At 53.7% G+C, this 22,115-nt stretch overlaps 2 protein-coding genes across 5 annotated transcripts in view; both read right to left on the bottom strand.

Annotated features, from left to right (window-relative positions):
* MACF1 (microtubule actin crosslinking factor 1) overlaps positions 1-22,115 on the bottom strand; it is a 185,693-nt gene that overhangs the window by 119,403 nt on the left and 44,175 nt on the right. For all 4 annotated transcript variants that reach the window (XM_070764906.1, XM_070764907.1, XM_070764908.1 and 1 more), the window contains exons 2-10: positions 20,284-20,345; positions 19,679-19,768; positions 17,239-17,316; positions 14,878-14,970; positions 4,173-4,339; positions 3,332-3,444; positions 2,443-2,549; positions 1,714-1,833; positions 569-664 (exon numbers count right to left, since the gene is read on the bottom strand). In XM_070764906.1, the coding sequence (XP_070621007.1) occupies positions 569-664; positions 1,714-1,833; positions 2,443-2,549; positions 3,332-3,444; positions 4,173-4,339; positions 14,878-14,970; positions 17,239-17,316; positions 19,679-19,768; positions 20,284-20,345 (926 nt within the window). The remainder of the gene's footprint in view (positions 1-568; positions 665-1,713; positions 1,834-2,442; positions 2,550-3,331; positions 3,445-4,172; positions 4,340-14,877; positions 14,971-17,238; positions 17,317-19,678; positions 19,769-20,283; positions 20,346-22,115) is intronic.
* On the bottom strand, positions 8,191-9,306 carry LOC139174300 (uncharacterized). Its single transcript, XM_070764587.1, has one exon. The coding sequence runs from the start codon at positions 9,304-9,306 to the stop codon at positions 8,191-8,193; it is 1,116 nt and encodes a 371-aa protein (XP_070620688.1).

The following is a 22,115-nucleotide window of genomic DNA, read 5'->3' as shown; positions in this document are numbered from 1 at the left end:
ACGAGACCCAAACTATTCACCCTTTTGTCCAGCTTGGACAAAAGGAAATGAGAATCACCTTCCAGGAAATTCTCCTCTGCAACAACCAGACCTTGTCCAACAAATATTGACTGGACAAAGCTCAGAGAGTCTTAAATAACTTAAATCACAGGCAGCAGGGTGTAAAATTCACCCGACTAAAATTCATGGGAACCAACTAGGAAGCAGCCCCCAGAGACCAGGCCTAGAGAGAGAGGGGTGGTTGTGAGCACAGAACCTGGCAGCAGGAAAGGGGCCCGATCCACCACCTTCAATAATCTTCCACGCCCCCCAAATGGTTCTCCCAGGAAAACTGGTGCTGACCCCGCAGATTTAGCACCGGAGAGAATGAGAGGAGAGATTTGGTTCATGCTATAAAACTTCACTGGGGGGAAAGTTGAACTCGGTGCTTACTGTAACTGATGCTCATGTGCCAGATTTAAGAGAATGCAGAACGGAAACGATGTGCCATCCCTTAAAAGTCAAGCCTGGGTGGTAATTTGCAATCCTTGTTTTAAGAATCCCCAAAAAACCTAAGCAAGTCTCTTACCTCCAGCAATTTGTATATCTCTTCAATGCTTCTTTTCTCTAACTGTTTTGTTGGGATTTCAGTTTCTTTAAAGTGGATATACTGGTTATAAAGTGCCTGAAAAATCAGAGGGTTTATCCATGAATCCTCCTTCTTAAAGAAAAGAAGAAAGATTTTTTAAAAGGAGGGAGGGAGGAATGCATCGTATTTTGATCTGCAGAAGTGAGACCCTAAAAGGGGGCTTTCCTACAGCCCCCTCCTCACTAGCAGTGCTGGTGCTGCCTCTGGGTTATTTGGGCCTCTGTTGACTGCTTGGACTCCTCACAATCTCTCGCAGGAAGCCAGACGGAGGCCTCATTCAGCAGAAGGCAAATTAGATTAATAAATAAAAAAACTATTTCTAAGACCCTGCAAAATAAAAGGCATCACGTTACTTCAGGGGCTGCTGTAATTGGACCTTGAGGGATTTTTTTAAAAAAATGTCATGCCTTTATTACTTTATATACTTTATAACAAACACAACCCAATACTTTCCTACTTTGCCCTCAACAACAACCCTACGAGGTGGGCTAGGCTGAGAAAGAATAATTGACCCAGTTGGCTTTCATGCCTAAGGAGGGACTGGAACTCGTGGCCTCTTCTGGGTTTTTTCTGTCAAGTTTTTTTTTTCATTTTTATGTAATTATTTTGAAATACAGTGTATGGTCCGGGCATAGCATTTTACAAAAGGGAAAAAAAGATAACAGGAGACACAGTCTATTATTTAATGCAGAATAGGCTTCATCAATGGTTGGAGAGAAAAGGTAGAAGTTAGATGAAGAAGGAGTATTGTTATGTTTAAGTAAAATATGAACATTGTTTATAATTATATGTATGCCAATATATTTAACAGGAACATACATAAGCAACTACAATTATGAATATGATTAGAATTATTTTGTTATATCACTATTCTTGCTGTCAGTATATGCGGTCTGCTGGTTTCTACCCTGGTCTCCTCCTCACTGGACAACTGACTCTCTGAGTCGGGGCGCAAACCACAGCTGAGCTCAACCAGGGCCACAGAACTGACCACCTTTCTGCTTTGGAGAGAAGGGAACTTCCACAAATGACAGAAGTCAGGGGCTGTTTCAGATCTGATCAGAGGGAAACGGGCCAGAACTTACCTTGAGCTTCACAGGGTTTTGGGGAAAAGATTTGTCAGACATCTGTATCGTGTGCTGCTTGATCCAGCTGAGGAGGGTCTCTACGCAGGTTTGATATTCTAACCACTTTGTGTCCACTTCCTACAAGAAAAAGGGGAAATTAAGGACAGAAAAGTGGCACCGGACGGAGGGGAAACACCAGGCCAAAGAAGAACCATCAGAATGGGGCAAAAGAGAAAACAGATACCAAAACCCACAGACCCTTTCGGCTTGGCTGGGCAAAAGGGCTCAGGGCCAGGGCCAGGCCTGCAATGCCACCAAGAAACGGCTGGGCAGGACGAGGTCTCAGCACCAGAGGAAGCCACAGGACCCCCCTCACTCCCAAAAAAGCTGCGTTTCCCCCAAGAGGCAGCTGACTCTTTAGCCTGACATGGGCCAGGTCACAACTGCCAATTCCCTGCCAACACATCTCACATGTAATATAAATGTGAGAAAAGTTGAAGCAGGACAGCAGAATAATCCGATAATCTTCCATTCAGCTCTTTAAGGAATTAGAAACACAAACCATCAGTTCTTTTGCTATATAAGTCCACTATTCATATTTTAGTTGACCGAAGGCCTGGGCTATCCTATCGGTGGGTTGGTCTTCCTCCTTACAGGCCCTCAGTGACCCCCCTCACTTGGACACAGCCCTGCTCAGGAGTTGCAGAAGAGCAAAACGTTGGGTGGACAAAGGGCAGCAGGACTTACAGGGGCACTGACTCCTTCTCCTCCCTCGGGGACTTTGGGGAAGGCATCATAAATGGAAGACACGTAAGTGATGACAGATTTTTCATCTGGGGAAGGGACATCGACATCTGGAAAAAAAGGGAAACGGTTTGCATCTAAAGCAGGGTTTCTCAACCGGGAGTTGAAGTCCACACAACTTCAAAGTGCCAAGGTTGAGCAACACTGCTGGTCTAAAGCCTTTCCACGACCGCATCACCTCGCATTCCACACAGGGGAATCAAGGCTGCCGTGTGACCCGCCACCGAATATAAGTCCTCTTATGAACCAGGAAGATATTACTTTCTCTTCTGCCCCCAAAAGGTTTTTTTTCTTAACATGTAATGAATAACCTTCCCTCTCCTTCTCCAAACTGATTAAGAAGCCCTGTTCAGATGAGCGCAGATCTATTTTCATCCGTTAAGAGCCTCCAGGAAGCCCAGGGGCCTAAATGCATCTGGGGGCAATGCTGGCCTTTTAATGGAAGCAAATTCTTCAAAGTGCTTTGGGAATCAGTAATGTCAGATAAAAGTAATAAAGGCAACTGTCAACATACGACCACAATGATGCCCACAGTTCGGGTCACAAATCACTCTGTTGTTTTGCAGGGCCCCCGTCTGACCGTCTCCCTCAACAACTGCAACCCCAGCCCCTTCTCACACTGCAGGTGTTAAGCAGCCACACAAGAGCCTCTCACAGGCTGGGGGGGGGGGGGAGACCCTGGGAAGCCCTGGACCTCAGGATGCCGAGAAGTGAAAGAGAATCTGCCTGACTTGGAGACATGCTGCCAGTGTTGTAAGGCTACTTGGTTTGGCCACTTCCACCTCTAAGCTCTCGGTCTCAACTTCTCTCCACCAAATGTTCCCTCCATCACCTTCTGCATCCAGCAACCTGGTGACGCCGAGCCGTTCAGCAATCTCGAAGGCCTGCTCCAGGTTGTCTCGGTTGCTTTGAATATAAACTCTCTCCATGTCCACCAGGTCCGGTCTGTAGGGAACACATAAGGCAAACTAGGACGATTCGGCATTTGCAGGCAAGCGGTGGTGCACATGGGCTAAAGGAGAAAAGGAGGAAGACCCCCGTCCCACTCCCATGCCAGCAGGCCTCTGTGAAGGCGAATGATTGACCAGGGGATGCCCGTCAATGGCTAACTTCTGAGGGGAGCGTGCGGATGGCATCCTTCTCAAGCAAGGAAGCCCCCCCCCCCCAAGCAAAGGCAGCTACACCCCCCTTCTTGGAAAGCAAAACTTGATTGAATGGGAATGACTGTTTTTTATGGCTTGGGGTTTTTTAGATTTTATATTTAATTCATTGGATCTTAAATGTTATACATGGTTTTATTATATGTTGTAAGGCGCCCTGAGCCCTTGGAGAAGGGCGGCATAAAAGTCCAATCAATCAATCAATCAAGGCCTCGTTGGGAGGATCTGTGGGGCCCTCCCCTCAGGAGAAAAAGGGACCTGTGAGCTGGCAGCCTCTTAGTGGGTTCGTCTGAAAATGTGCCTCTGGTTGCACACAAAAGGTTGAATTCAATGGAACTGATTAGTCAGAAAAAGTAAAACTTTGGATTTAGTTTGGGACTGACTGACAGTCTGGACAGTTCCACTGTCCAGCTGCAAAATACAAATGAGGCTGATTCCAGCGTTGGAAGCGTCGCCTGTTTCGGACAAACCTTCCTGACACGGTTGGGATGGAGGGAGGGGGCTTCTACCCACCGATATCTGTGGATGACGGCATTGAACATCTTCCCATCACTCCAGCAGGAAGAGAAGTTGGTGCACTTGAGTCCCACGTAACCGGCCGTTACTTTCTGGGACCACAACAGGAGCTTTTCTTTAGCAGACATGTCGCCGGACTCTCCGCTGATGTAGATGTCCGAGATCTAAAACACAAAAGCCGATCCCCCCAAGGCCATCAGGGGGAGACCCACCCGACAGCCCAGGTCGCAGGAGCAGGCGAGGCCCCACCGGGCACTGGGGACCCATGAGGGGGTGAGGAGGCAGCTGGTTTGTGCCGGGTGATTTTTCCCCCCATGGTGGTGGTGGAGAATGAGATGGGCCCATGTGACGTGGTTCTTTGGGGCAATGAATGCTGGCTGGGGAATTCTGGGAGTTGAAGTCCAAATATCTTCCAGTTGCCAACGTTGGGAAACACTGACTTAGACAATACGGTGTATATAAACATTTGCCAACAAGATCCCGTTGCTGAATCAATTAAGTTATTTATATTCTGCTGTACAAATGGATTTTCCAAATGAGCACATCTTAAAAGAAAACTTATTCAAGCAAAAATAATTACTGCATTAAGCATCAGCATACTAGAATTATAACTAGAGCAATACTATATGGTCATCTATCGTAAAATACGTCCAAGATAAACATTCCTCATTAGGCTTTCAAGCCGGTTCCGTCCTAATCCAAAAACCAGATACTGTACAATTAATGATTGTTTATAGACACAGAGATCTTGGTTTGAGCCGTTGATGAACAGCAATCGTTTCTCATAACACTTAAGTCTTAAATAAACAGCTGTGAAAAGGCGGCTAATTTATTTCTCCCACTACAAAATACATGAGGATGAATCCAAACCCTGGTATCATTAGAAGTGACTACATACATTTTGCTGAACAAATCGTAATTTGTTCAACAAGCCTGGGTTAAATATGATGTGCAATTCAATAAACGAAAGCTCACAACCGCCACCCCACAGGTTCTGGTCCTGTCTCGGCTACTCCAGGGGAGCAAATCCTGGATCTTTTTGTGGTAGAAGGGATTCCCAGCAGGGAGGGGCCGCATTGCAGGGGGCCAAGAGGCAGCAAAGTGGAGGTGGGGGCTAAGACGGCCCCACCCTAGAAATTCCCACACAGCAATGCAACATGCTCCAGCTGATTTCCATCAACGGGGGAGAGATCATAAAGAAAACTCTTGGGGGGTAACTTTGTATGGTCTTTTCCAACCCTTGGTTCTTGGGGCCTGACAGTTGCACGGCCAAGGGCATCCCACCCTGACAGCGTCCTCTGCTGGCCAAAAGGTGGACCTGCTCAGGTTCCAGAAGTCTCCAGCTTCCCCAGAAGAGAAAGCAGGGTCAGGGCAAAGCAGAGAACCACATCAGCGCCTGGACCCCCCCCCCACCCCCCCCCCCATCCCTCCTCAGGTCTGAACTCCTGAAGGCGCCGCCTGGTGCACCACGGAGGCCGTGAGGGAGGGGGAGGGCTCCGGACGGGATTCAAGAATGGATCTGGGGGGCTCCTGGGGTACTGCCAGCCCCCTCCCCCTCCCCAACTCCAACTTCCCACTCTACCTGCCTGCCTCCCTTTTGCACCAACTGCCAGGAGCAGCCTAGGAAAAGCGCTGGCCCACTGACCCAATTCCCAAGGGGGGGGTGTAGAGAGAGAGAGAGGAGGAGGAGGAGGAGGAGGCCAAGAGCTTTTGAGCATCAGGCACCCTCTCAGGCTGCAGAGCCCATGGGAACCTAATCACAAAATAAATGTTTGCCCGACATCAAGTTCAACCTTCAGTTCAGCCAGGACCCCAATTTCTTCTCTAGCCCCTACTCTCAATGTCTAAGAAATTACTCTTCTGTATCCACTCGGCCTTTAAACATTCCCAAAAGTTTCCTTAGGGACAATAAAACCTCTTTCTACCTTCATGCGTTCATTCTGTGCTGATATGCAAAAATTCCAAGAGATCTTCCCAAGTTCCCAAATACCCAAACTGGCCTATGATGTCAATCAGTCCAGATGTGAAAATGGAATTTGCTCACAGGTGGAAATGCCCTTATCGGACCTGGACATTTAACTAAAGAAGAGCTCTGTGAAAATCTCCGAAGGGGGTTGGCACTGTCCCACTGCATCGCCATGAAGGCTGAAAGTCCGAACGGGGGCACTTTCAGGTCCAAGCAAAACAAAGCCTTGAACATCTGGTTGAGGACTTGCCAAATTCACCTAGGAAAGAGAGCGTGCAAATGGGGACCTTTCAAGCCACCACAATTTCCCTCTTCCTATTTTTTACCTTTGAAAGTAGAGCAACCTTGATCGTTGCCTCCCTACTGCCCTCTGGGGTGCCCCCAGGACTCAGCTGTAGGAGGACGACAGGCATCAATTGTGGGTCTCCAGGAAAGCTGTTCTCACAGGCCTGCTCCTTTTGTGAAAGAAACCCCAGGAGACCCTTGGCATCGCCAGAATACTGACTCAAGAACAGCTGGATGATGTTTACCTCTCTTCAGAAACACCCAGTAGCACACCTGTGCCTGCCATGAAGAGGACGAGGAACTGGGAAGCCACTTTGGATGCTACCAAGTGGTCAGTGGGAAAGAGGAACAAATGCCCTAAAACGGGACGGCATTTCTCCTTCCTCTGATCCACTTTACCTGGTCACCAGTCTTGGACAGGTAAATGGAAAAACATCAGAGGGGAAGGAAAGGCTGCGGAAAGAGCCCAGACTCTCAGCAGCCTCGGTTTCTCAAAAGTAGAAGGGGAGTCAAAAACCAAACAACCAAATGCAGTAAATGAGACGGAGAGGGAATGGATGGCAAAGTCACCAAGTTGTGCGGCTTCCGTGATTGTGGGGGGGGGCTGGAATCTGGGTCCTCTTGGGCCAAGCCAGTGACTTCACACTGGACAAAGGGTCAGGGGAGGGGGGCTGGGGTCAAGGGAGACAGGCTCAACATCTGGGTCGTCCTTTGACGTAGGTAAAGAACTCTTTGACCTTACGGGAATTCTGTTCTACAACGTCTCCTTTCTATAACCTCCACCCTCTAATAACATTGTTCACGTTTCAACTCCATCTACCAGGAAACATGTTGTGTTGTTCTTCTCTTTTGAATGGCCTTATCCCTGAAAAGCCCACATCAGCTCCTCTGCTCTGCCCCATCCATCACCCCCACTTTCCCTCCACTGGAGGTTGGCAACCCTCCCTCTTTGGGGGTGAAGACCCCTGCACGAAGACCTGAGGGAGTGTGTCCAGCCTGCCTGCACGTGACAGGTCAGTTTGGAAACCGAGTCACCATGAGAGAGTGGAATGGCCGTGAGCTCCCTGGCCGCAATCCCTGGCTCCTGGCTGGGCAGGTGGGGGCGGAGGGCAGGCAAATCCCAGAACATCCCAAGGACACCAGCCGAGAGTCCGACCACGCAAGGCAAATCTCCTTCCCTGCCTCGTTAATTCCATTTTAGATTATTCAGAAGGCAGGAAGGGAGTTGAGGGACCAACAGCCTGGGCTACCTTTGACCATCCACCTTCATTTCAGAGCTTGTTCTAAGCACCAGGGCTCAGCCCAGTCTACCTGCCTTTCCCTTGGGTTAAAGCAGGTTCCACCATCACGAGATGCGCCCACCCCACAAGGAGATCTAAGTTGAAGAGTCCTAAGGAGACAGAGAAGCCCGGGACAGCCACCCCTGCGAGGTGGTCAGTGAAATGCATCACCCCCTCCCTCCGATTTCTAAGGGGGAGGGTGGGGGCTGATCCCACGATTGGTCTCTTGGGAGTTCACTATCCAAGCGCTGGGACAAAAGTCCAACCTCTCAAAGACACGTGTGTGAATTGCTTTTAGCCCCCCACGCAGACTTCCTACGATTCTGCCAGGCAGCTGGAATTGGGCAACTTTGCCCCCTCGTCCCTCTTATTCTCCTTCCCAATGACAGCCCAGGAAGGGGCAGGAAAACAGCCAGAATCCCACCCCCACCCCTGGTCTGTGACTTCCAACACCCCAAAGCTCTTGCCCTGCCTTGCCCTGGTCTCAAGAGAGTTGGAAAAGAGAAAGCGCACTGACCCCTCCTGTGGCCGGCCTGCTGCTCCGCTTGGTGGTGCCTCTTCGCCCCATGGGTCCATCCGTTCCCCCCGAGGCAGGGGGTCTCTCTCTGCAGAAGGAAGCCCCAGCCGCCTTCCCCCCCTGGTGCGCTGAGTCACTGCCGTATCCCGAGGAGGACTGGAAGGCGCTGGAGGCCGACCCACTGAAGGAGAGCCTGCTCCGGGAGGTGGGCAGGCCCCCTTCCCTCTTGCCCACGGGGGCTTCCTGTGCAGACGGGGGTCGCAGGGGATTCTCCAGCCCTCTGAGCTCCACCTGCTCCACCAGAGGGGACGGCGTGGACAGCTCCGAGAGGGTCCCCTTCTCTGCTGCGTAAGAAGCCCCCCAAACCGTGCTCGAGAGGCTCTCGTTCCCTTCTTCACTGCTCCAGTTCCTGTAGGACTCCTCCACCATCGCGGTCACTCCTTCCGGTCGTTGCAGGACCTCCACCTTCGGCCGAGCCCAAGAGCCCACCGCTTCCGGTCCTCCCAGCCGATCCTCCCCAGGCACGGCCTCCCTGGGCAGGGGCACCAGAACGGCTCGGCTCTTGCCCAGACCTACCGGCCTCTGGAAAGCCACCAGCTGCCTTGCCACCTTCTCACGGTTCTGCTCTGCCGGGTTGTCCAGTAGGCGAGCGACGACCGTGGCTCCGTCTCCCGAAAGGTCTCCAGGCAGGGAGAAGGTCTTTTCGGTCACCAGGTGGGCTCGCTCCAGCGTCCCCTGAAACTTCGCTCTCACCTGCACGATGTGGCCTTGCTCTCGAAGCTCCATCTCCAAATGCGGCCAAGCACCACCTGGAGGGCAGCCCCCCGTGCCCCCCTCCTCCGGCTCCTCCGGCTCCTCCTTCACGGGGGATGCTCGCAACTTCTCCGGGGCCTCCTCCTCCTCGGCCACCTCAGCCCTGGTGGAGGCTCCCTCCGCTCTGGGGCCGGGGGTCTCCGGGGCCATGGGCTTCTTCCCCTTCCTCTTCCGCCTGAAGCGAGGCCTCCTCTGGGGAGAGAGGGGCGCATCCCCCAGCTCCCTGGCCGGGTCCTTCAGCTCCTTCACACAGCCCAGCAGGTTCCCCATCTCCGTGGGGCTGTGCAGGGCAATGCAGCGATGCGGCCACCGGCCTCCGGGAGAAGCCTCCGCGGCTGCTTCATCGGATTAGCTGCCCATTGGAAAAACCACCGCAAGCAGGCTCACACTCGCACACTCCCTCTCGCGCGCACGCACACACACACACAGCCGCACATCGAGATGCTCCTGCTGCCGAGCCGCTGCTGTTTTCAGACAGCCATCTTACGCGGAGGCTGCGCGCTGCAGGCGGAGGAGGGGCTGATGCTCCTCCGAGCCCCTCACTGCAGAAATCAGGAACCACTTGACCCAAAAGCAGCAGCCGGGGCTGCGATTGGCTGCGGCCGCTTCTCTCCACACATGAGGTAATGGCAGGGCTCCCCTCGCAGCCGAGAGAAAGCCGGAGCCAGACAGAGGCGGCGGCAGCAGCGGCGGCAGGAGGGAGGGAGGGGGGAGGAAGGAGGCGGGAGGGGGGGGGGAGGCTGCTGAGGGGTGTGGCACCCAGGCAGAGAGAGATGGAGACCGGCAGACGGAGTTGGGGGAATCAAAGCACCAGGAAAAGAAAGGAGGGGAGGGGAGGGAGGGACGACCCTCAGGGGGAAGCAAGGGGGCCATTGTGCAAAGCCAGCGGAGGAGCCCGGAGAGGAGGAGGAGGGGGCTGCCCTGCATCAGCCCCATCCAGGGATTTGTCTTGGAGAAGATTAAGCCCAGCAGAGGAAACCTCCGCCTCCGAGAGCACACACACACACACACACACACACACACACACACACACACACCCGTCAGCTGCACATCCCTGTCCTCTCAGGGCTGATGACCCCAGGGGCTCCCCTGACCTGCAGCTGGAGACCAGCGTGGGACCCCCACCGCCCCTCCTTGGGGGGGGCTGGGGGCTGAGGAGGAACCTGGGGGTCTTCAGAGAGCCTCAAGCGCCTCACCTTGCAAAGGAAGGGCAGCCCCCAGCCCCAGCCCCGTGCAACCAGGCATTTCTTCAATGGCTAAAAAAAAAGGGGGATCGGAAAGAGACCGTCTGCTGCCCACTAGGTGTTCTCCATTCGCCCCCAAGCCAAGGAGCCTGGCCAAGGGCTGGACAGAGGCACTGCAGGGGGGGGTCGCACTATTTCCTTTCAAGTGCACAGCTACCTTGGAGGCCACACAGGAGGATTTCTCACAAAGCACAAAAAGACCCAGGGGATTCATTGCCACAAGACGCGATAAAGATCCTGACCTGGGCAGCTTTACAAGAAGGATGGTGGGCTTTATCCTTGTGGCTCCCAGGCTGGGGACAAGAGAGGGACGGCTCCCACCGTCTGCCATGAGGCTGGACCTTGCAAAACGGGATGATGGGGCTCCACCAGAGGCAGCAGGGGGTCTTGGGGAGGGACCCTCCTTCCTCCACCCAGCCACAGAACGGATACAATGCGGGCGGCAACCTTGTGCAGTAGACAGCCATTCCTCAGTTGTGTGGACAACTGCCCCTCTGGCTGTAGGCTAAGTGGACACATTCCAGACTTTTGTATGATATTCCAATTTTTCGAGTGTCACCTGCACATGTGTGTCCATTCATACTGAGGGTGAAAAAACTGTCGGGCTCAGTGACGTGTGGAAGTTCCGACCTTGTATGTCCACTCTTCCTGTAAGCAGTGGTTCTCAACCTTGGGGGTCGAAGGACCATTTCACAGGGGTCACCTAAGGCCACGTGGGGAAAGACAAATTTCTCATGGCGTTAGGACCCTAAGCTTCTATTCTGGTGCCTTGGAACATACTTTTATAATCTGACCAATCAAGCGTTTTTAGTGGGCTTAAAGCTCTGTTGGGGGAATTGGCGCTAGGCTTATGGTTGGGGGTCACCACAACTGTACTAAGGGGTCACAGGTTGAGAACCCCAGTGAGACAGAGGAGCAAAAGCTTAGAAGCTGCCATCTCTAATAAGCCACAAAGGTCTTTTTTTCAAATTTCCCTTCGGATTCCAAAGAAAAGGTAGCAAGAAGCTTACGATGGGGGAAGCAATGCGGGCCCCTCCCTCTTCCTTGTTCCTCCCATTCAGCCCACATGTTACATAGGCCAGGACCCTGTTTTGCAGCCTCAACAAGAGCCTAGAGATGCTTGGATGGACTTCATCTTCCAGAATTCTCTGTGCTGGCTGGGGGATTCTGGGAGCGGAAGTCCCTGTATTTATTCGATGGCTGCTGAGGTTCAGAGACGCTGGATCAGGAAAACTTTCTGCCAAAAGCAACGAATCCAAGGCCACCTGTGGGGACCCACAGACGCAGATCCCCCACAGGCTCCCGGCAAGGAGGGCCACGGAGGCTTTGCTTCTGGTGTGGCAGAGGGGGGCTGCTAAGGGGGAAGGGGGAGGAGTGCTCGCCCCCAGGGCTCTGAGTGCTGGCAGAGTCCAGTGCAATTCTGCCACTGCACCTGGGCAGGTAGTGAAATCGCGGGCGGACACGCAGAGGCGCCCATGGCCCAGGTGCAGTAGCAGAGTTGCGCTGGACTCCACAGTTGCCATGCCAAAACACAGGCACACCTGCGTGTCCATGCGCAATTTGACTACCTGCCCAGGTGCAGTGGCAGAATTGCGCTGGACTCCACCAGCACTCAGAGCCACAGTGGGCCAGGACATGTCCCCGTCCCACCTTTGCAGCACCCCCCCCCCTGCATAGAACTGTCCCTCTCACAAACCCTTATCTTGGACAAGAATGCAAGATGGACAACAACAAATATGAAACAACGGCCATTGTTACAATTCAACCCAGACCCAGCACAGGAGAGAGCACGAAGCAGCCCCAGGGATGAAGCCCCTGCGACCTTTCACCTGCGACACACCTGACTTGAGGGACCCCTGAGCATCAGGAGGGATGGAGCTGAGCTCACCTGGAGGGAGGAATGTTCCATGAGGAGCCCCCCCCCCCAGGTCTCTTTCGCTCCAGCCCAGTTATTCTCCTCCCAAGCAGCAGCCGCAGCAGCAGCAAGAGGCGGAGTCTGGGCTGGGCCCCTCTGCAGTCAGACCCCTCCCCAGTTCCCTCCACTTGTTCTTGAGGCAACAGCGCCACCTAGTGCCTGCCTGGCCAGAAATGGGGGAGGGGCCGGGAGGATGGGCACCGGAGGGACAGGTGTCTTGGCTGGAGTCAGGCCTGGCCTCCCGGGACCCCCTGTGGCAGCCAGCCGATGCGAGAGGGGCCCGGCAGAGCCCACCCAATACCAAGAAATGCCAGCAACCTCTGAACGCCAGGACAGAAGCTCTGGGTTCCACCAAGTTCTTTTCCTGCAGACGCACTGATGGCGTTTCTCACTTGCCACCTGTGTCCAAGCCAGCAACCCAGCTCAGGCGGCACCAGGCACGTCCAAGCTCCTCCCCAGCTCCCCCCCCCCCTTTGTCCCTCTGTAGCAGGGGAGGAGATGCAGGAAACGTGTGACACGGCGGAAAGATCAGGCAGCCGTCGTAAGGACTCGTTCCTGCCTTGAGGTCCAGCTTCTTATTGCTACAAGGCCAGTTGGGTGGAGGGATCAAGACACGAGGCCAGAAGCTGCGGACCCTGAATTCCAGTCCTGTCTTAGGGGGCACGAAGCCAGATGGGTGACCTTGGGCCAGTCACTCTCCCCCTGCCCTAGGAAAGAGGCAATGGCAAGCCCACCTCTGAAAGCCCCTGCCACGGAAACGGCCGGTCCAGGAAGTTGCCAGGAGTCAACATGGACCGGGAGGATTGAAGCTGGCCTCCTTTGGGTCATTCCATTCTGCCAGTCTGGCCCCTTCAGAGCCAGGCGTGACGGGTGGAGGGCTCCGTGGAGGGTGGGGGTGGGCCAGGGAGGCGGAAGGAGGGGCTCACGGATGCACTAGGCAGGGCAGGCCTGGCTGCTTGGAGGGGCAGCTGAAGGGGGCTGTTTCCAGGGGAGAATTTCCGGCCTCAAGGCTGTCACTCAAACCTCAACTGTCGGTGCCCCTGCTGCAGTGAAAGGCCGCCTCCCCTCCCTCAACACGGGTCAGACGCCTTGCACTTATAGGGTCTAGCCTTTAATATTTGACTTTTTTACAAATGTATTTTTTATATTGTTGCAAGCCTCCCTGAGTCCCTTGAGTTTGGGCAGCACAGAAGTCAAATCCTAAGAATAAATTCCCGCAATAAATCTTCCCTCCTGCAGCTCCTATTACATGGACTCAAGAACTTTTGACAGGCCTCTCAAGACAGCCACTCAGCTATTCAACTAACTCCATCCCACCCCACTCTTCAGATACAAGATAGAGCCATTCCTTGGAACCCCCACGTCAGGGGTCCAGATAGACCTCGGATGGACTAAGCAGGAGAGCCGAGGCTTCTTTGCTTATTCCTTTTCTGCAGCCACCCAACCCCACCCAGGGACTCTGTGAATTAGCAAGGCACCTGGTCAGGAAAGCAGGTAGAATCACCTTTTATGGGGATTGTTATTATGACCCCGTTGCTTTCCATGTACATCGAAAGCTACTACACTGGAGACAAAGAAAGCATTCCACGCCACTCCACTCTCTATTCCAGAGGTCCCCAAACGTGGCAACTTTACGACTTGTGGACTTCAACTCCCAGGATTCTCCAGCTAACTATGCAGGCTGGAGAATTCTGGGAGTTGAAGTCCACAAGTCTTAAAGTTGCCAAGTTTGGGGACCTCTGCTCTATTCTGTGGACAAGATAAATAGCCCAATGGTCCAAATGTCTTTGCTGCAATAATCAGGCAAAGGCCTTGACAAGCCCCACCTGCTCATGGCTTAAGCCCAAAGGACCAGCTGTGAACTAGGAGCAACCATGCCCTTCCTGGGTCCTGTGCTTCTTTGGCCCAGTGGAAGCCGGATGGGCCTTATGCGCTCTGGCCACATGAGGATGATCTCCAATATCTCAGAAAACCAAAGGAGGCCAAAACGCAAAAGTGAAGAAAGGATCTGAAGGCAACCACAATATTAGTCTCCTGTGGAGATCCATGGGGCTCCTACCCTGGGGGCCTTGAGGGGGGGGACTGTTTTCTTAGCCCCCACAGTCAGACGAGGGGCTGAGAGGATGGGGTCTCTCTCATTCATATTCTGATGTGAGCTTTTTTTTTTAATCCAGCAGTTTCTTTCATATTATAAGCCATACAGAGTTGTTTCAGAATCTAAAACATGAACTATATATATACATACATAAGAAGCCTTACAATGTCCCAGGACTTTAAGAGTAATAACAAATGTTTTTATTGTTTTAGAAATTAATTTCATCTGCTGGAAGCTGCCCAGAGTCCTTTAGGAGTTGGGCAGCATAGGAATATAAATAAAAATAAGAGGGTCATTGCTCTGCACAATGACAGCCCCCCCCCTCCCCAAAACACAGCACGCCCCTTTTTTCACCCACCAGGCACCACCGGGCAGCTGCTCCTAAAGGGAAGGCCCCTCCTGCCTGACCCCCCCCCCAGGGAGCTCCACCCAGAAGTGGAGACAAGGAGAGAGTCTCAAAAAACACCCAAGCCAAAGCTGATTATTTCCCCTGACCCGAAAGGCGATTAACTGGCCAGGTGACCCACCTCAGGTGGCCTCCTCATCCTCCCGCCCCCCCCCACTCCAGAGCAAGGTCAGGCCCCTACCTGGAAATGGAGGATAATGGTCCAGATCAGACCCAGGGTGAGTTTCGGGTTCCCATCGGTGATGTCGTCATTCCGAATGTTCACCAGCTTCACCTGCAAAGGGAAGAGGAAGGTGAGGGGGAGCCAAAGGGAGGGGGCAACTCTCAAGGAAGGGTCTCAACTGGGAAGCCCCGTAGGAGACCCCCTCGTGGCCCCGAGCCTGGGAGTGGTGCCTGGCTCTTTCTCCAGGACCCCTGTTTGGGCTTGATATTGCTCTTGAGGAGACGGCACTGGTGCTCTGGGCTCTTTGATGTTCTATTTGTTTTGATGAATTTATGAACAGCATTTCATGCCGCCAAGAGTCCACTGGGGTTGGGCGGTTAATGCTATGAAATAAACAACTGAATAAACCGTGCATGCTTCTGCGTGGGTGGGTGTTTCGTGGTTAATATTTGCACTTATGTGCATGTTTCCCCCATTTTAAAATCACACTGCAAAATACTGCAAAATGTTCAGTGTTTATCATGTCCCTGAGTTTTAGTTGCACAACATACTTAAGGTGCCCCAAATATTCCTATTCCAACAGTCCTGCTCGACAGCTTCTAAACATTAATTTTTCCAAGCGCTCCTCTCTACGGCCTTTCTCGGCACCCATCGCAGCAGCGTTCCTGCCCTGAGCATTCAGGTAGCGCACTTTGCCCTTGGAGGGAAATGGAATGAGGACGCACAACTCTAACCTTGACCACAATGCCAGTCGATGATCTACTGACCACTGGCACTGCTCGTCCTCTTCCGCTGGCTTCCCACTACATGATAGTAACACCAACCTCCCCCGCGAACCTTCCCCACGAGAGCTACGTGCCTTGTAACCTGACTTTCCGAACAATCCTTGTAATTAAGGCTGTTTGCAATGTTCACTGGCACTTCTGCCTTTTGACAAAACAGGATCGTCCGTGGCTAACCCTTGGTCTGAGCCAGACCACACCTCTTGTGTGATGAGCCATTGGGTGTAAATTGCAATCGGATTGGGCCAGAGCATTATAAAATACAGAGTAACTTTACAATGAATGCCATCTGTAGTTGTTGGTGATGTTGTTAGCTGTCTGGCTGGAGCAATGTGAGCGTGAGTGAAGCTATTGAGCGAGAGCTGTGGTGTTGACACGGAGGAAGCTGGTTGGGTTTAGTATCTACATGTAACTGAGCTCTATTGCACATAGCGAAGGCCAAGTCTGTTCCTGCAAATAGAAGACTAAGACAGAAGGTATTTTGATGGCACTGAAGAGTAAAAACTGTTTACTATTGTTTTCCACAAATGTATTTTCGTTATTTCTCTGCACGGTTCCTAAATTGCCACGCCATAAATTCTGGCATCTTGTCAAGTCCGACTGCGTAGCTCTGTATGTCCGGACATGCTAAGACCGAATCCTGAAAGGTGCTTGGGGCGCTCTCCTTCCCGCCCTGGAATTAAGGAGGGTGTTCATGACAGCCCTGTCTACAATCCATCCAGACAGGCGAGCCTTTCTCCGGCTCTTTGCAGTCCCAAGGCAGAGGAGTGGAAGGACGGACCCTCTGCCTCCAGCAAGACTCCGGTGTGTTTTTAAACAGGGGGCGAGGGGCACCACTAGGCTGTTGGCACGAGGCTGCAGCCCCCCGAGGCCGAGGGGAACGAAGCACAGCCTTGTCATCGCCTCCACGCCCGAGTCAGCCTGCCAGGACACGACAAGGAGGACAAGGTGTCGCCACTCCAGGGATTTCCCCCAGCAAGCACTCTCCAGCCGGGGGCCTCTCTGCACGAGGCCCTGTACTTGAGCCGCCCCCTCCCTGCCACGGCTCCGACTACCTCTGGGACAAAGAGAGGGAAACCCTGGCAGACGCCTCCTCTCCCCTTCCCCTCCGTTGGCTCTGATTCGCTCTAATCACTTTCTCTCTCTTTTTGTAATGTTTTCCAAATTTCTCCATTTTTGCCATCAGCATTTCTGTCTCTGGGTGCATTGATATGTCCATGCCCTCAATCTACACGGCCTTCTCTGCCCAAGGACTGACAATATCCAGATGTGTGGCTATCTTCTCTGGGTCCCTAAGGTCAAGGAGGTGCGGATGAAGTGGGCAGCCGGTGTGGGGGTGGACAAATGAGAAGGGAGACTGCTCTGAGTCCCTTCCTATCACTCGGGACCTTCAGGCGGTCTCTCCCCCCCCCCTCAGCCTGGCCTCCCTCACAGCACTGCTGGCGGCTCCATGGCAAAAGGCAAAGTCGGCTAACTCCTCCCCTCCCTCAACCCAAGGGCAACCAGCAAAGGGACTAAACAGAGAAAAGATGGAAGGATGGGTGGGGCCTCCACAGGCTCCTCCCCCAGGGGCGGGGCCACAGGGAGATGCACTCACCTGTCGCTGTTTGAGGAAGTCGAGCGCGATCTGCACATTCTGCAGGCGATGGAAGCGCATCCTCCCCTTTTCTCGAGGCTGTAAAAAAAGACAACAGAGCTCAGGGAGAAAAAAACGCCTGGACCACCTCGGGGGGTGTGGATCCGTCCCCACAGGGCTCAGCCGGACCACGTCACGCGACCCAAAGGCTTGGTGCAACAGCCACAGAAGCAAGCAAGGTTCTGATCCGGTCAATCAAGGTTCTTCCCTCGCAGCGACTTTAAGGTGTGTGGCCTTCAGCTCCCCAGCCAGCATCTGTCGACTGCAAGTCTCCGGCTTCCCCCACCAGTGTTCCCCAGCATGCTGGCTGGGGATTCTGGGAACCAAAATCCACACTTCTTAAAAGCCCAGTGACTGACAGCTCTGACTGACACCACTCTCTTCCGGGAAGGACCCTGCCCTGTTTCTCTACACAGAGGAAAACACCCTGCCCCCTTCCCCTCCTCTGTATGGAGACAGGGGGCTTCCCAGTGGGGTCCACTTCCCACAGACCGGACTAGCAGCTTGGGAAGCCCCACTCCCAACACATCTGGAGGGAGGAGGGGGGTTACATCTCCGGGAACAAAGGGAGGTTGTGGCAGTGCGCAAGACCTGTGAGAAGGGAGACGGTGCGCTCACACGATGTGAGTTAGTATTCTTCACACACGCCCAGCAACCGACACCAGAGACACAGCCAGATAATCCATGAAGTCCTCACAGCCTTCAAGCCCTCAATGTTCCAGCCTCTGGCAGCGGGAGGAGGGAGTTTACCCCCCCCCCCCGGGAAGAAAAGCAGCGTACCCACTCGCTTCTTGGACGCCTGGACATGGAGTCAAGCTGCCCAGGTTGTAGGGCACAGGGCAACCTTGTCCGAGGGAAGCAGAGAAAAGACCCCCTCCCCCCTCGCTTTGCTGGGAGCCTCCGGGCAATGGGCCACGGAGCCTCCAGGAGAACCACAACCCGTGGGCAATGGAGTGGCTGTTCCTTCCCTTGCAACATTTGGAGACCCCCCAGGGCCACCTGGCTCTCCCCTCACCCAGAGCTCCAGGGTGGAATTCTGGGAAGGAATCCCACAAATTGGACCAGGAGCCCTGGGGAAGATGCCCCCCCCCCCTCCACAACAGGCTCGTGTGCCCTCTGCCCTTTGGTCATTTCCATTTCTCAGAAGGTGTTGGAAGTCCTGCCTGAAATCTGAGGCATTTCTGGATTATTGGGCTGTGTCCAGTGGCGGCTGCTGTGGCTGCTCCGTGGTGGGCATTGACCTACTGAATCCTCCTCCTCCTCCTCACACTCGCCACTGCCCAAGCGACTCCAGGGTGGGGGTTTCACCAAGCAGACCGTCTTCTGCCCTGAGGTTTCCTTGGGCTAATAAATAGGATGGACAACAGTGCTCAATGGAAGCACTGGGGACCCACAGCCAAGAAAGAACAAAATGCCACACCCAGCACACACACACAGGGAGGGCAGTGCACAACCAGGTCCTCTGCCTGCCCCACCCTGACTAAAAACGAGTGTTCAAAGGCTCCTCTGGATCTTCCACAGCCGCCAAACAGCCGGAGCCTCCAGAAGTGACCCATTCCAGCCGCTGCTGCTGTGCAGACCCTTCAGGACCGAACCTTTTGAGGGCAGGGGGCTTTGTGTCCCGGGGGGGGGGGCGCGAGGAAAGGATTGGAGAGGCAAACAACTGTGCTTGGGAGTCACTAAAAATACAAGAACTTCTTGAGTATTAATTTCAGTTTTAATTTCTATGTTTTGTAAAATTTAATAGAATTAAAGTGGATCTGCAGTGAGCAACTTCCCAGCTTTTCAATTGATCTCCAAGTGATTCCCATGGGGCTCAGCTGCCCCCAGTCGAGCAAATGGAATGGAACGGAATCTCCTATGGGGCCAACCGGTGGCTGCACATTGGAGATTCGGCCTCACACCCTCTCGGCATCTTTATTTGTTGGTTTGTTTTCCATCAAGAGCAACAAGGACTGGATCCAGCAGAAGAGGACCTCTTTGCCTTTCCTGATCTTCTCACAAGGTCGCCTGCTCAGGTTCTGTTGCCCACTGCAGGGGCCACCACCACCAAGCTGCAATTCCCCTTCCACGCAGTGCCCCCCCCCCCATTAATAACTCTGAATATGAGCTGAACTAAATACTGAGTTTCAGGGCTGATTCCGCAAACGTCCGTCTCTAAAAGGTCCAAGATAAACGTTGCTTTGTCCTCAACGTTAGCTGGGTTTTTTTAAATAATTGTCGTTATATGCCATCTTCAATTTTAATCAATATTATTTAAAAACCATTTTATTCGGCGCTAAAATTTGAAGGGTGGGTTTGAAGGCGTGGTCAGAAACCTCCTGGGGTGGGGGATGTGTTTCTGTTGGGAGGCCCATCCCTTGACCCGGCCGTGGGAAAGTCCTTTCCTTTGGAAACTCACCAACTTGATGCCCGAAAGGACCTCCAGCAGGGAGATGAGGTTGTGACCATCTCGCAGGTCCTCATACAGGTCATTGATGTGCTTGCGCACCTGTGGGGAGAGAGCAGAGAGACAACGCGGTGCAGCTGCCGGAGGAAGAAAATGTCTAGGGCAAACTTTCCCCCCCAGGGCAGCTTTTCAGAGGGGGGTGGGGAGGGGGTCTCAATTCCCAGAAATCTCCAGCCTGCAAATCTGGCCGGGACATTCTGGGAGTGGACGTTGCCTCCTTTGGAAGCTGCCAAACACGACTGCAGAGCAATTCTCACTGGAGGAGGGAAATGTGACACGCAAGAGCCGAAGACCGGCCACCTGGTCACTAAGGGTGTTGATCAACCTTCACCCGCTGACCCCTGCTTGGCTTCCGAGACCTCAAAGACTATTTTTTGTAAGAGCTGGGAGCACGCACCCACTTTAAAAAATTATCTCACAGTATGAAATATTTTCCTGGACATGTAAATGAAAAGCCTCCAGCCAATGTTCTTCTGTGTCAGCTTTAAAAACGAATGAGTGGACGAAGGGGGAAAAGGAGAGCAGATCTAGTGGAGTCCCAGGGGTGGGGGTCTTACCTTCATCAGGTGCTTATTCACCCATTTGGTGAAGGTCTTTTTCTGGACCCGGTCCCGCTCATCTGCAAAATGAGAGGAAATGCAAACAGATTATTAGCTTTTCGGTCACCTGAGAAAATAAACACAGCCACAACCTTCCCTGTTGCAGGTTGCAAGCAAAGCACCTGAAGGCCTTTAGTTTAGCCCCCTCCCGCCCCTAGCCCCCTCCCCAGAGAGCGGCAGGTTTCTTTGCAACCGACAGAGGGTCTGGGGCTGTTTCCTCCACAGAGATACTTTCATCCTTTTTAAAATATGCACTTATTTGGACCAGAAGGCTCGGCCTTCTCTCTTTCACCATAGCCAGGACGATGGAATCAAAGGGCAGCAGGGCCCATGTGGACTTTCCCCATTTCTCAAAAAGCCACTTGCAGAGTCAAGCCCTGTAACCCACCCCAGAAGGCCCCTCCCGCATCATAGAAGGGGCTCTGGGTGCAGCGCCAGAATTCAACTCCTCCCGGGGGGTCACCTGCCCATTGTAAACTTAAAAGACCTTCCACCCAGACCGACCTCCCAACAACGTCCAGAGATGCAAAGTCACCTCAGGCCAATGGATGGTTTGTCCCGTCCAGGACTCCAGAGACAAAATGAGAGCAAGACCACCACTCACTCAAAGAAAAGGAACTGGACTCAACACTCACAGCCTGGAATAAATGTGGTTGGGTTTGGACCCAAACTCTCTCACACAGACACACACACACAGAGAGACACCCAGGACAGGCACAAGGCAGGCAGAGGCGCACTAACCAATGCAACACATCTGGCACACCAGCCGGACATTCAGCTCCCTTTCTGTTCTGTGGAGGTGCAACATGGTCCTTGGAGGTTCCAGCACGAGCTGCGCTACGTCTTCCGGGTGCAACTGAGCTCCCCCATCTTCCTGTTTCCCTTCTTCTTCTTCTTCAGGGTGACCGCCCAGCCCCTCCCCACCCACTTCCTCCCCACAGCTCCTCCCCCCACTGCTGCCCACTTCCCCATCGGCCATGCCAGAGGCCCCTGGGCTGCTCTGTCCAGGAGGTGCAGGTGCCCAGCCCGGAGCAGCCCCCTCGGAAATGGGTGGGGCAGATGAGGGGATCCTTCCTGGAGATTAAGGCACCCACAGCAGGATAAAAGGCCAAGTGCGGTCAGTCCAGGCGCGTCCAGGGAATTGGCCAGCCTCCTGCTTCCCTCCACAACGAGGCTGGATTCACGCGGCCAGTGAAACCTCCACACTCGGAATCAAAGTCCAGGGCGAAAAAGCCCCGGTGGGACTCTCTGGCTGAGGGGTGGGTGGGCTTCCAGGAGATCCTGCTTCCCAGGGGGCAGGGCAGGGGGTGGGGCCCGATCCAGGGAGTCCTGCCACGCGCACACGGCGACTCAGCCCCCCGAGCAGGAGGGCGTCTTGCAGGGTTCCGGCTGAGCCTTCTGAAGAACCCCAGAGGGCCCTGCGGCCAGTGGCTTCTTCACAGGGGGAGAAGGCAGGTGACCCTCCCAACCGTCCACTTCCCAGCACAGGCTGGTGTCTTGTCTCTCCCTCCGGATTCGCCGGCCAGCTTGGCTATCCCTTGCCAGGCATCAAAGGTTCTGACCCAACGTGACCTTGAGGGGAACACAAGAGTCCGTTCTTTCCCGTTGTGGCTGACGGCCGAGGGAACGGAGCCTGGCTCTGGGATCCACCAGTCCTGAGAGCAGCAGAGTTTTGAAAAATGACCGTTTGGAACGTCCAGGGCAGCAGAGATAAGAGAGGCTGTTGATCCCTCTTGTTTCCCTTTCCTTCCTCTCCTCCTCCTCCTCCTCCTTCTGCTCTTCACAACAGC

This window comes from Erythrolamprus reginae, chromosome 11, assembly GCF_031021105.1.
Source record: "Erythrolamprus reginae isolate rEryReg1 chromosome 11, rEryReg1.hap1, whole genome shotgun sequence".
Lineage (NCBI taxonomy): Eukaryota > Metazoa > Chordata > Lepidosauria > Squamata > Dipsadidae > Erythrolamprus > Erythrolamprus reginae.
The sequence above is the reverse complement of the archived record's forward strand: the minus strand, read 5'-3'. Positions and strand labels throughout refer to the sequence as shown.